Source organism: Myodes glareolus, chromosome 25 (assembly GCF_982192425.1).
Source record: "Myodes glareolus chromosome 25, mMyoGla1.1, whole genome shotgun sequence".
Taxonomy (NCBI): domain Eukaryota; kingdom Metazoa; phylum Chordata; class Mammalia; order Rodentia; family Cricetidae; genus Myodes; species Myodes glareolus.
Genome location: NC_142050.1, coordinates 36,064,493 through 36,077,220, shown reverse-complemented (window position 1 = coordinate 36,077,220; position 12,728 = coordinate 36,064,493). Strand labels below are relative to the sequence as shown.

Sequence of the window (12,728 nt, the reverse complement as noted above, 5' to 3'; positions counted from 1 at the left end):
GGGTCTGGCAGGCTGTGGACCTGCTGGGTGTTATGAAGTGAAATCTATGCTTAGAGGCCAGTGGTTTTCTAGGTTGACCCGAAGGAAACGATGGAGAGAAACAATGGGGGCCCTCTGGGGGCTCCCGTGGGAAACCAGTTAATTGTGGACAGGCCCCCCCTTCACTGCCTGCACCCACATGGACTTCAGTTAGTCATTGGAAAGTGTCTTGGCCTTCCTTCCGAACCCAGGAAAGCGCCCTCCCTTGCCTTCTGCTCCAGCAGAGACACTAAAGGAAATCAGTGCCCTGGGTACCGTGACTGTTTTGTTTTGTGAGTGTGTGGTGTGTAGGCCCCAACGGTCCAGGAGAAGAGTTGTAGAGAAGGGTTTGATGGAGGGGGATGGGAAAGGGGTGCACAGTCAGAAAAGAAGATGAATCGGCGCTGTAGGGGTACAGAAGACGGTGTGTGAGGGTCACGTTTATAACAGGTAGAACTCTCTAGGTTCTCCAGACCCGAAGGTGTCAGCCTGGAAGGCCTGGACATGGAATCGTGGAGGAAGAGAGTTGGGGAGAGGGGTCCCTCATGGATGGAACCAGGGGAAGTAGAGGGTCCTGAACCCCTGGATCTGGAGTTGAGCCCAGAGCTATTCAGCGGAGTTGGGGAGGGATCTGGGGCATCAGGCCCTGGTGGTCAGACGGAAACAAGAATAGGGAAGTCTGTGCCAGCCAGGGAGGAAAGGAGACTGAGGGCCTTATGGCTGGAGACCGGGACCTGTAGCCGTTAGGGGGTTCCTGGCTTGGGCCGTGGGTTAGATGAGGTGGCAGTGATGGGTGATGATGGAGGAAGGTGAAAGGAAAGGCAGCATCTTACTGAGCGCACACGTGTCGGGGGGACCCTCCTGGGTCTGAACCCGATGTGTTATTTAGTGAAAACTTTGGGGCTCTTTGATCTCCTTTGCAAGTTTGTTGTATGTATGTATGTATGTACACATATAGTTCAAGGCTGGCCTTGAACTCAGATCCACCTGAGTCTTCCTAGAGTTGGGGATTAAAGGCGTGCACTACCGCACCCGGCTCTCTCCTTCTACTTTATGGTTTTTGGGGTTGAACTCGGTTAAATCTGGCCGGACGGCAAGTGCGTTTCTCCACTAAGCAATCTCTCAGGCCCAGGACAAATGTTTGGAGGTGGGGGAATGTGAGTCACAAATGTCACACACCACACTTTGGAATGCATTGTCCCTGAGCCTCGGGTAGGCTCCTTACAGTATACACTGAGTGGTTGGGAAGCAGCTGGGAGAGCCAGGGCCTTAGTTGCTTTTCTCTGACCAACCTTGGAAGTCTCATCCCCCAGCATGAGCACCCCTTACCTGAAAGGCTTGGTGCTGGAAATATAGATTTCCATATTTGCAATTTATACACACACACACACACACACAATACACTATCTCGGAGATAGTCCAAGTCTACAGGCACAACTCATTCCACGTCTCACTTCAACACTGCATACGTATGGCTGGAGGGAAATTTGCACAGTTATTTTCAGAGCACAGGTGTCGTAGCTCTGGCTAGCAGGTAAGGTTGGAAGTGGGGGCGGGGCGCTTCTTCTAGTCGTGGCATCATGTTGGTGCTCCCAAGTTTCAGTTTGGGGTGATTTGGGTTCATTAATGTTGATTTATTTGTCTTTGTCTGTCTCTCTTTGTGTCTGTGTATGTGTGAATGATTTAGCGGGCACTGGGGATTGAGCTAGGCTGTGTTCAGTGAACATACATGGCTATGTCGGGACTCTATTACTGGGCTATAACCCAGTGCTTTTTTTTTTTAAACCTAACTTAAATCATGCTAAGATTTTCATATATTTATTACCTTCTATCTCTCTCTCTCTCTTATCCCCCTCCAGACTAAGGCTGGGCCAACATGGCATCTGTGTTTCGAAGTGAGGAGATGTGTTTATCCCAAGTCTTTCTCCAGGTGGAGGCTGCGTATTGCTGTGTAGCTGAGCTGGGAGAGCTAGGCTTGGTTCAGTTCAAAGACGTGAGTGCTGCATTCTTTGGCGATAAGAGGAAGGTGGGGGTGGCAATCGATAGCCCTTGCACAACACTTCTTGATAATCAGCAAAACACATACTGCTGGAAGAGGAGCCCAGAGCTAGGATAGGCCGAATTCCAGGGTCCTGACCTTCCGGCTGAGATTTCTCCTGACCCTCAGCAGGTCACTCTCTACTCTCCTCCTCCCAGGTTTTCTCTACTCTCCTCCTTCCAGGTCTTCTCTAGGAATGTTTTGAAGCTGCAGTTCAGTGAGTGGGTGTTTCAATTCTTGCACAGTGTCTCCACATGCTGGATCTAGGCAGTGAGTAGAGAATTACCAATTTTCAAAATGGATACAGAATCTATTTTCTCTGACTAGTCAGACTAGAGGCAATGCATCCATCCTGGTATTGGCGATTGCTTCCGACGCAGAGTTCCAGTAATGGCACTCTAGGGATGGGCTATCAGGAGTGTCGCTTCTCTTGGGCCATTTATATCTTTGCCGAGCTTTTACTGAGTCCAATTTAGAAAATAAGTCCTTCTTTATTTCCTCACCAAGGTCAAAGTCGAACCTTGGCTCCCTCGTGGGAGGCCCCGGGAGGCCCCATTCTTGTCCTTTGCATAGCTAGCATAGCACCCAAACAGAGGCCAGTCCTCACTAACAATTTTTTAAAGGTTTTATTTTTATCATGAATAGGCACACACGCGTGTGCGCACGTGTGTGTGTGTGTGCGTGCGTGCGTGCGTGCAGGCATACGTGTATGAGTGCCGTACTCACAAGGCCAGAGGCATTGGGTCCTCTGGTTCTGGGGTTCCGCTTGACTGTGAGCTGCCTGACTTGGGTGCTGGAAACCTAACTGGAAGAACAGAAAGTGCACTTAACCACTGAGCCCTCTCTCCAGGCCTAATGTTTATTAGGCTAAGCTGAGCGTTACCCAGAATTCTCGTTGATGACCAGGATGCACTCTGTAGACCTGTACAGTGTTCTCAGTCCCCTCGAATTCCTGACCCCACTGAGGAGGGTAGGAATGGAAGGTGCAACTGGCCTGGGACTCATACATCCCGTGCACGGCCATATGTATTCCTAACGCATTCCTAGCAGTCTCCAGCGTCCAGAACGTAATGCAGCGAGGAGGGGAAGACACTGGTAGCTGCAGATCACTAACGTGAGCCCGTGGTTCCCCTTTTCTGCAGCTCAACGCAAATGTGAACAGCTTCCAGAGGAAGTTTGTGAATGAAGTCCGAAGGTGCGAGTCACTGGAGCGAATCCTCCGTAAGCCTCTTTCCTCTCATTGCATAAATGTGAACCAAAAGCGATAGCTAGTTTATAGAACTTAATTACCGTGGTTCCCTGTACCCTCCGCCTTGGGAACCACCTCAGGAAGCGTTGCATGGCAGAGAGCTGTGCCAAGTCAACATGGGAAAGAGGATGGATCCCCCCGCCCACACACCGTGGGTCAGGAACTAGAGCAGCCTAGATAACTCAGTTGGTCCGAGGCACCTCTTCTGCTGGATCCCCACTTCCGTGTTCTGGGAAGTCATGATACCTGTGCTTTCCTTCAGGGTTTCTGGAAGATGAGATGCAAAACGAGATTGTAATCCAGATGCCCGAGAAGGAGCCAGAGACACCTCTCCCCCGAGAAATGATCACCCTGGAGGTAAGAGCCTCGCTCTACCATCCCCTGAGCTGAGGGTGGCCAAGCAGCTTTCAGATTCTTTACATTTGAACAAGTAGGTGATAGTTCCTTTCTGGGGCTACTTTGTGTCTGCTCTGGCTAGTTTTATGTCAACATGTAACAAGTTAGAGCCATCTAAGAGGAGGGAGCCTCAGTTGAGAAAATGTCTCCATAAAATGAGGCTGTAGGCATGCCTATAGTGCATCTTCTTATTTAATGATGGATGCGGGAGTGTTCAGACCATGGTGGGGGTAGCCATCCCTAGGCTGGCAGTCCTGAGTTCTTGCAGGTTGGGCAAGCCATGGGGAACAAGCCAGTAAACAGTATCCCTCCATGACTTCTGCATCAGCTCCTGCCTCCAGCCTTCTGCCCCGTTTGAATTCCTGCCTTGACTCCCTCAGGGATGGACTATTATGTGGAACCGTGGACTGAAATAAACCCTTTCCTCCCCGGGTGGCTTTTGGTCCTGGTGTTCACCACAGCAAAAGAGACCCCAACTAAGACAGTATCCTAGGAAGATCTCGGGGTACAACTTTAGGGCTTCTTATGCCAATTAGGGGGGAAGCTGTTTTCCTTTCTCAACACCGCTCTGAGCAAGCTTGCCCCACTTTGAGATTTCTTTTGAGTACGGAAGTTCCTCACAGGCAGTGGAGTCTTATGTATGTGGTGCCACAGTACAGGCTGAACGGGATGTTTTCCTGTTAAGTGCCTGGCAGAGCAAAGTTTGTGAATTGGCTCTTTTCAACTTAAAAAAGTTCATCCAGCTGGACTCTGGCTGATTGGTTTAACGGACTGTTCTGTAAACTCTTCGGCTTTGCCGAGGTAGGAAACTTCAAGTCTCCCTGCTCCAAATTCCAGTATTCAGTTTTTTTTCTGACAGTATACACTTGTTTTCAGGGGGCAGAGGGGAAGGAAGCATTGGTATAGACAGCCCTTCTTGGGTATACTTATTTTATATGTATGAGTGTTTGCCTGCATGTATGTATACACACCATGTGTGCGCTTGGCGCCCATGGAGGACAGAGCGGCCTTTGGATCACTTGGAACTGGAGTTAAGTTGGCTGTGAGCCACCATGTGGTGCTGGACTGAGCTTAGGTCCTCTGCGAGAGCAGCAAATACTGTTAACCCACTGAGCCCAGTCTCTAGTCCTCTCTATTGTAATTTCCCCCCAAGACAGGGTTTCTCTGTGTAGCCCTGGCTGTCCTGGAACTCAGTCTGTAGACCAGGCTGGCCTCAAACTTACAGAGGCCCACCTACCTTTGCCTTCTAAGTGCTGGGGTTAAAGACGTGCGTCACCACTGCCTAGCTCTTCATTCTATTTTAAAGGTTTTTTAAAGATAAGTAACCTAGGTTTTTCCTTTTCCTTTCCCTCCCTCCCTCCCTTCCTTCCTTTTTAGACAGGGTCCGTCAGTTATATAGCTCCGACTGTCCTAGAACTCACTATGTATACCAGATTAACCTTGAACTCTCAGAGATCCACCTGCCTCTACCTCTTAAGTACTGAAATTAAAGGTGTGAAACACCATGCCTGGCTGTTGCATTTCAATATTAAATTTACAAATCATGTCTAGAATGTACTGCATCTCATTTATTGGGCTTAGAATTTGAATAGCTATATCTTTTCACTTTCCAGATTTCTAATAGTTATCTTTTTATGTCTTCATGATTTTCAAGTTATTACATTTCTTTATGTCTCTCTGGTGAGTGTGCTTATGTGTGCATGTGTGTGCATGTGTGTGCATGTGTGTGTATGTGCACATACTGTGAAGTGCATATGGAGGTCAGAGGACCACTTGCAGGAGTTGGTTCTTTCCTTCACCATGTGGATCCTGGGATTGGAACTTGGGTTGTTGACTTGGCAGCAAGTGCCTTTACCTGCTGAGCCATCTTGCTGGTCCCCTGCCTGTTTTCTTATTTTAGGAAATTGCTGTTTAACCATTTATCATTTTTCCTTATTAAGGAAGGGAGCACCCTCTCTTACTTACCTCTTTGAACATTCTAAAACAAAATGGAAAAATTGCTTTTCCAGACTATTTTATGATTGAACGCCATGTGGTGTGTGTGTGTGTGTGTGTGTGTGTGTGTGTGTCCGTGTGTCCCGATTTGCTGGTGATTTTTCCTGTCAGGTTTCATACAAGCTTTATTCTCTCGTGTGTGTGCTCAGTCAGGAGAATAAATTATTGTGTTTTGTTTTGTTTTGTTTTGGTTTTGGCCCAGTTCTGCCTTCTTGCCTTTTTTTTCTCTCATTATTCTCTGTAACCTCTTACCTCATGTTCGAATTTGGCTCTTTGGATCCACGTAGAACTGGGCGGAGGTCATGGAGGGAGTAGAGGATACTCTCCTATCTTGCATTTTCACTATCTTTGCAGTGTATTTGGGGGAAGAATGGATGTCCAATGTGTAAAATTACTTTCTTACCTTTTGGAGTTCTTTTTTTTTAAATGATTTATTTAACTTTTATGTGCATTGGTGTGAAGGTGTTAGATCCCCTGGGACTGGACTCTCAGACAGCTGTGAGCTGCCATGTGGGTGCTGGGAATTGAACCCAGGTCCTCTGGAAGAACAGTCAGTGCTCCTAACCACTGAGTCATCTCTCCAGCCCCACCTTTTGGAGTTCTAAAGGGGACAAGACACCATGAGTTCTTCAAGAGTTCTCCTTCATCCCTCAGTGATTTTGTATTGTCCCTGTTGGAGGATGACACTCCGGACAGTGTTTGTCAGGCCTTTGCTGCCTTCTACAAGAATATTTAATTTACAGCCGACTGGAGCGCTCAACTTTAGCTGTAATTTGACGGGGACCGCCTCTCTGCTCTCTAGTTCTCGATTAGGGTCAGTGTTTAGAATGAGGGTCACAGCACTTTTAACCCGGTTTATTTTTCTCTTCCCTCCGCAGAGTACTCTAGAGAAACTGGAAGGAGAGCTACAGGAAGCCAACCAGAGCCAACAGGCTTTGAAGAAGAGCTTTCTGGAGCTGACAGAACTCAAATACCTCCTAAAGAAAACCCAGGACTTTTTTGAGGTGTTTCTTGGGGGTGTGGTCAGTAAAGGGTTCTTTCCTCAGAGCCCCAAGTTTCTATTTTGTAAACTGGCTGGTCTGGACTATGGATAAAAGACTTTGTTTCTTGGCCCATGGCCAGGCTATCAGCGAAGTGGGGAGTACTCCAACAGTGATTCCCGTTCAAGTAAATGCAAAAAAAAAAAAAAAAAAAAAATGATGGTACTTGGGTCAGGCATGGTGGTGATGCCTTCAATCCCAGTGCTTGGGAGGCAGAGGCAGGCTTGGTCTATAGATCAAGTTCTAGGCCAGTCAGAGTGACATATTGATACCCTGCCTCAATAAGAAAAGTATGGACCAAGAGAAAGGGAGCCAGAACAAGGGAGGATGGGATTTGAGTAGACTTAGGGTTGGGGTGGGAAGATACTTAGGGTTGGGGTGGGAAGATTTGGGGGTTTTTGTCCTGACAAGGAGCTCTTTGCTTGTTCACTTCTGTTAACATCTGTGGAAGATTAAAGCTTCCTTAGAAATAGCAAAGCCTGAGGTCTGGGTGCTTCTAAGGTGTCCGTGTTTAATGACAGTGCTGGTGTTTGTCTTTCAGACAGAAACCAACTTAGCTGACGATTTCTTTGTTGAAGACACTTCAGGTCTCTTGGAGTTAAGAGCCATACCTGCGTTCATGACTGGGAAGTTGGGGTTAGTATCACTCCATGTCCTAAGAGTTGGGTGTGGGTATGTTCCTGGTCCTTTGCCTGATACCTGGTATTCCCCGACTGAGAAGAACTGGGTGTGGAACCGTTGCCTGTGAATGAATGCAAGGTTTCCAAGCAGGGACAGATCCGGGGTAACCTGCAAAGCTGACGAGGTGAGCGAGGGAGGGCCCCTTGTCCGTGACTGTGCTCATGACTTCAGCCTGGAGAGTGCCCATGTACAGAACTCCCAAAAGGGGCAGATGTGGCTTCATGGTTTATTTGTGGCTCTTCCCTAGCTTTGGGACAAAGCTAGGAGGTAGGTATGTTCCACCCCCCCCATTGTGTTTGATAAAATATATTTGGAGTTTTCAAATGTTAGAGATGACAAAGTTGAGCAGGCAAATGAACCCTAAATGGTAGAAATATGACATGATACTCCTGAAAATATGTGGCAATTCAAAATGGGTTGCATTCAGTGTTTATGTGAGGTCAATGAAGTTTAAAACATTTATGAACATTGTGGCTGGAGGCCCCTGATTTTTTATTCAGTAGATATTTGTGAGCTTATTGAAATTTGAAATGGAGCTGGCTGTGGTGGCACATGCCTTTAATCCCAGCACTCTGGAGGCAGAGGCAGGCAGATCTCTATGAGTTCCAGGCTAGTTTGGTCTACATAGAGAGCTTCCAGGTCAGGACTACAGAGAAACCCTTTCTCAAAAACAAAACAAAAAACCCAAAACCCAAAACCAAAGATGAAATGGAAAGAAGATGACATTTATATAAATATTTTGCTTGAAGGTAATAAAAGATCAATGTTATCTAAAGTAATAAACCATTGAAAAGTTACAGTTAGACATTTAAGCCAGCAATTATCTAAGCACCGGGATGCTGTAAAGCAGAGATATTTGGATATCAGTGTGTGTTTCTTTTTATCTTCTTATTTTTTTAAAAAATTTTTTCCAGTGTGTGTTTCTTAATACATTGCTTTTGAAAAATAAAGGTGCATAGAGACCATTGAACATTTACTGACAATGACTATAATATCATAGGAACGGTTTATTATGTTATATATTTATCTGTATATAAATATAGTATTACAGACCACATAATGTTACTATAGTATAGATGGAATTGCAATGATTAAGGACACAGTATCCAAGAAAACAGACCATCCAACCAGCTGTGGGCAGGTGGGATGTGCAGTTTGTGAGCTGCTCCTGTCATCCTCCTGCAGGCCTTGGGCCTCAGTGCTCTCTCTTGCTGCTGTCTAGGTTCACAGCTGGTGTGATCCACAGGGAGAGGATGGCTTCTTTTGAGAGGTTGCTGTGGAGGGTTTGCCGGGGAAACGTGTACTTGAAGTTCAGCGAGATGGACACGCTTCTGGAGGATCCCGTGACGGTGCGTGGCTCAGGCCTCCAGAAAGGGCTGTGCGAGCTTCCTGGAGTCCCTAGCACTAATGACACCTCACTCGCCACCAGCTGGTATCTCTTTCCTCCCCTGCCCCCCTCTTTTCTTCTCCTTTCCTTTTCCCTTCTCTATTTCACCCATGCCCCACCTTTTAAATTCAGTACTTTTGAAGGGCCAGTTCTTCTTTACACCTCGTAGTTGGTTCGCTCCTCAAAGTGTGTGGGCATCTTGCTTCTAGAACCTTACTATACAAGTACCACAAGAGGCCGAAGCTGTTTTCTTCACAAACGCACCCAGAGCCGACTGGAGTCTGTCCTTCTCAAGCTTCAGGGTGTACACAGGTTGCAGAGTCACCTGGGATCTCGCTGGGCGGGGGTGGAACCTAAGGGTCTGCCGTTCTTACAGCATCCAGATGATGTTGGTAAGATAGATGGAACTGGCTGCTACAGCCCACAGGCTTCCAATGAGAAGGCTCTTCCCCGAAGGCTACACATTCCTCGCTGGTAATACCATCAGCTAATTGCCTTCCTGCACCCTTGCAATTAATGTTTAAAGACTCTCGTTCTTTCACTCAGAAACCAAGTCTGTAATCTTCCAGGCTAGATGCTAAAAACTTGAATTAAATTTTATTTGATTTTAAAAAAAGCCATCGTTGAAATAAAATAGAAAACAAATGTTAAAAAAAAACACATATATTTATCTGGGGAGGAGATGACAGGGTTTTCCCAGGGTGAGGCTTGCTCATTGCATCCGCGTTGTGCTGACCCCACTGTGAGAAACTCGACCCCATAATTTGTGATAGTGGGGGGCAGTTCATGCTCTTCCCTGTGAATAACTTTTAAAATATACAAAACACACTCTCCAGTAAGTACACCAGTATATTTAAGCTATCTTCTTGTATTGCTTTTCTCTAACCATGGGCAGCAATAATTTTACATGGAAATGATTCTTTTGCTTTTCTGTTTAAAATAAGAAAATTTCTGCCCTTAATCCTGTGCATCCTTTAGTCTTATTATTTGTGTGTGTGTGTGTGTGTGTGTGTGTGTGTGTGGTTTTTGTTTTGTTTTTGTTTTTGATAAAGTCTCGTGCAGCCCAGACTGGCTTTGGATTGTCCAGGTAGCAGAGACAGAGACAGGCCTTGCAGTCCTGGTCTTCCTGCCTGTAGTGACCAAGTGCTGAGATCGCATGCATGGGCCAACCATGCTTGGTTTCTATGGTTACCTTAAATTGTGACATTGGATTGTCACTTTACAGTCAAGTTTTGACACGCAGTCGTCTTGATAGGAGAGTATTTATAAAGGGAATGTATGGAGAAAGATGATCCGGGTCATGGAGGGTTACCCAGCTGGTGCTGGAAGTTGGAACGTATCCCTGATTCTAGCAGATCCAGAGTCTAGGTGACCTCAAAAATTCTGAAAAAGACCAGACAGCTTCCCTGGGTGGAGGATGTTTGGAAGTTGTGCAAAGCAGTTGTTTCCAGATCTCCTGAAACTCCCCTACGCTGTTCCTATGATCTTGTCTACTCATTTGGCTCTGACGGACGGTCAGGATGTGACTCTCAAGCTATATCTCTGGACATTTTGTTTCCAATTACCCTACCTAGCCTCTTCATCTCTCTGCTCCTGAACCTTTTGGTGGCAGTGGTGGTTTTGAGACAGTGTCTTCCCAGGTTGGCTTTAACTCAATGCCCTCCTCCTCATCCTCGTAGCCCTGGGATTATGCATGTGGCTTTTTTCTTCTTGATGAATTAGTTTTATAATATAAACCTAAGGAAGATAGGCTTGAAGGGTGTGTGACATTTTCACGACCCTTCCTAGGCCTGACAAGTGGCTTCCCTCCGAGGTGGCCCCTGATTCTGGGACGCCGAGTACTTGCGATGAGTTCATGGGATTAGAACCTTCAACGGCAAGTTTTACCATCTTTCCCCATTCCCTCAAAGAAAAACAACAACAAACCAGCTGCCCCGTTTCAGTCTATACTTGCCTCTTTACAAACGACTTGCTACTTGCGTTGCTACCGACTAAACTCAGGCTCCGCACTAGCTAGGCAAGCGCCCAGGCACTGAGCTACTCCTGGCCCGAAATAGTGGCTTCTGCTTTTTGTTTGGTCTCTTTGTTCCTTTTGTTTTAAGACTGGCCTGAAAGTTGTGATACTCACCTGCCTCTGCGTTCCTCCCGAGTGCTGGGATTAAAGGCGTGTGCCACCACACCCAGCCTAAGTGGTGTTCTTAAGGGCACCTCGTCAGCTATGAATCACTACTTAGTCGCAGCTCTCTCTTTAGGAAGTATCAAATGGAGACTGTGATATGCAGATGTTTCCAGCTGCTTCTGATGTCCAGGCTAGCTGCTGCTGTTCTGAACCATGAAATCCATGAACTATCCTAGCCCCTCCTGGAGGTGTTTTCTTAGGTGTGAATGCTCTCTTCCCTATGGGGATGAGAACAGAATCCAAAGCCCAGCTGTGGTCACTGGCACACAGCAAGCAGAGAGGCTGTTAGTTTGAGGCCTTTCTGTGTTTATGGTTTATATTCTGCCAGGGGAGAATGTTTACATTGGGGTTCCATCTCCAACACTGGAAAAGAAGGAAGGAAGGAAGGAAGGAAGGAAGGAAGGAAGGAAGGAAGGAAGGAAGGAAGGAAGGGGAGAAAGAAGGAGGGAAAATAACCTTATTTTCCTGACATTCCAGAAAGAAGAAATGAAAAAGAATATATTCATCATATTTTATCAAGGAGAACAGCTCAGGTTGAAAATTAAGAAGATCTGTGATGGGTAAGCGAGGCTGTCACGCTCTGTCCTGGTGGTCGGGGTCGGGAGTGGCTAAAGAGCTGTGCCGTGTGGAACGGCATGCCCTCGCTGAGGATGACGAGGATTTCAGGATAACTTTCTGAAGGCCATTGAGGACGATGCTGGAAGTGCGGCCAGCTGTCAATAGTTGTGAGGGTACTAACAGGGAGAAGGGAACTAACACGAGTTACAAAGGCAGCACAAGGTAGAGACACAACCTGTTTCGGGGGTATATCTTGTTCTAGTCTTGGTGCTGTTGAGTGGGCAGACTCGGGCTGGAGCCGGAGCGTGGTGGGAGGACACTGGCTGGCATGCTAGAGGCTCTGGGTTTGACTCACTGGCATGGAAAAAGAATAAAGAGAAAAGAAGAAAGTGGGTACCATCATGGCTCAGCTGTTTCTGTAGACCAATCTCTCTCTGTCTCTGTCTCTGTCTCTGTCTCTGTCTCTCTCTCTCTCTCTGTGTGTGTGTGGTCCTGGAGAGTGAGCCCAGAACCTCAACTCACGCTAGGTAAGCACTCTTCCCATTGAGGTACACCCCCAGGCTGGCCTTGGCTTCACTCTGTAGAAGCATTGAGCTTGTAATCCTCCTGCTACAGGCGTGAGGCACTGTGCCCAGCTGTTGTGAATCACTTTCTAATGAGCGAGCACACAGGAGGCCGTTTTAGCAACTGTTTGGCCCCTTGAGCAGCGTCAGCCAGTCGGTGACGACCTGGTAGGCAAGGGGCTGCAGCAGGCTTTCTGTAGGGACTCATGTATGCCCTCTCAATGTGTCCAATCCAGGTTTCGTGCCACCATCTACCCCTGCCCGGAGTCTGCGGTCGAGCGTAAAGAGATGCTGGCCAGCGTCAACGTGAGGCTGGAAGACTTAATCACTGTGAGTGAGGGCTTCAGGCCATGAGCTGATGGGGGCTGCTGCCCTTCCCTTGTGAGTCCTGTCCTGGGGGCCCTGCCTGGAATGTTTGCTTTGCAATTCTGGTTGGGACCGCAACAGATTGCACAATTAGAAAGCAGTGTTCTGTGAGCCGGGGCTCACAATTCTGCATGCTTGTCACATGCTGCTCAGCTTAGAATGCACCACAGCCCTAGTTCACCTCAGGCAGCTGCCCTAATCTGATGAAAGGAGCCCTTTATGGCCAGCCTTTGCCTGTCGAGTCTGCAACCCTGCAAT

At 47.3% G+C, this 12,728-nt stretch overlaps 1 protein-coding gene across 3 annotated transcripts in view; it reads left to right on the top strand.

The window, feature by feature from the left end:
• Atp6v0a4 (ATPase H+ transporting V0 subunit a4) overlaps window positions 1–12,728 on the top strand; it is an 84,099-nt gene that overhangs the window by 35,554 nt on the left and 35,817 nt on the right. For 2 of the 3 annotated variants that reach the window (XM_085683847.2, XM_085683848.2), the window contains exons 2-9: window positions 1,878–2,011; window positions 3,199–3,277; window positions 3,568–3,662; window positions 6,575–6,700; window positions 7,278–7,372; window positions 8,640–8,766; window positions 11,461–11,543; window positions 12,341–12,434. In XM_085683847.2, the coding sequence (XP_085539973.2) occupies window positions 1,895–2,011; window positions 3,199–3,277; window positions 3,568–3,662; window positions 6,575–6,700; window positions 7,278–7,372; window positions 8,640–8,766; window positions 11,461–11,543; window positions 12,341–12,434 (816 nt within the window). In that variant the 5' untranslated portion in view covers window positions 1,878–1,894. The remainder of the gene's footprint in view (window positions 1–1,877; window positions 2,012–3,198; window positions 3,278–3,567; window positions 3,663–6,574; window positions 6,701–7,277; window positions 7,373–8,639; window positions 8,767–11,460; window positions 11,544–12,340; window positions 12,435–12,728) is intronic. The other variant, XM_087901772.1, reaches the window with a different exon arrangement.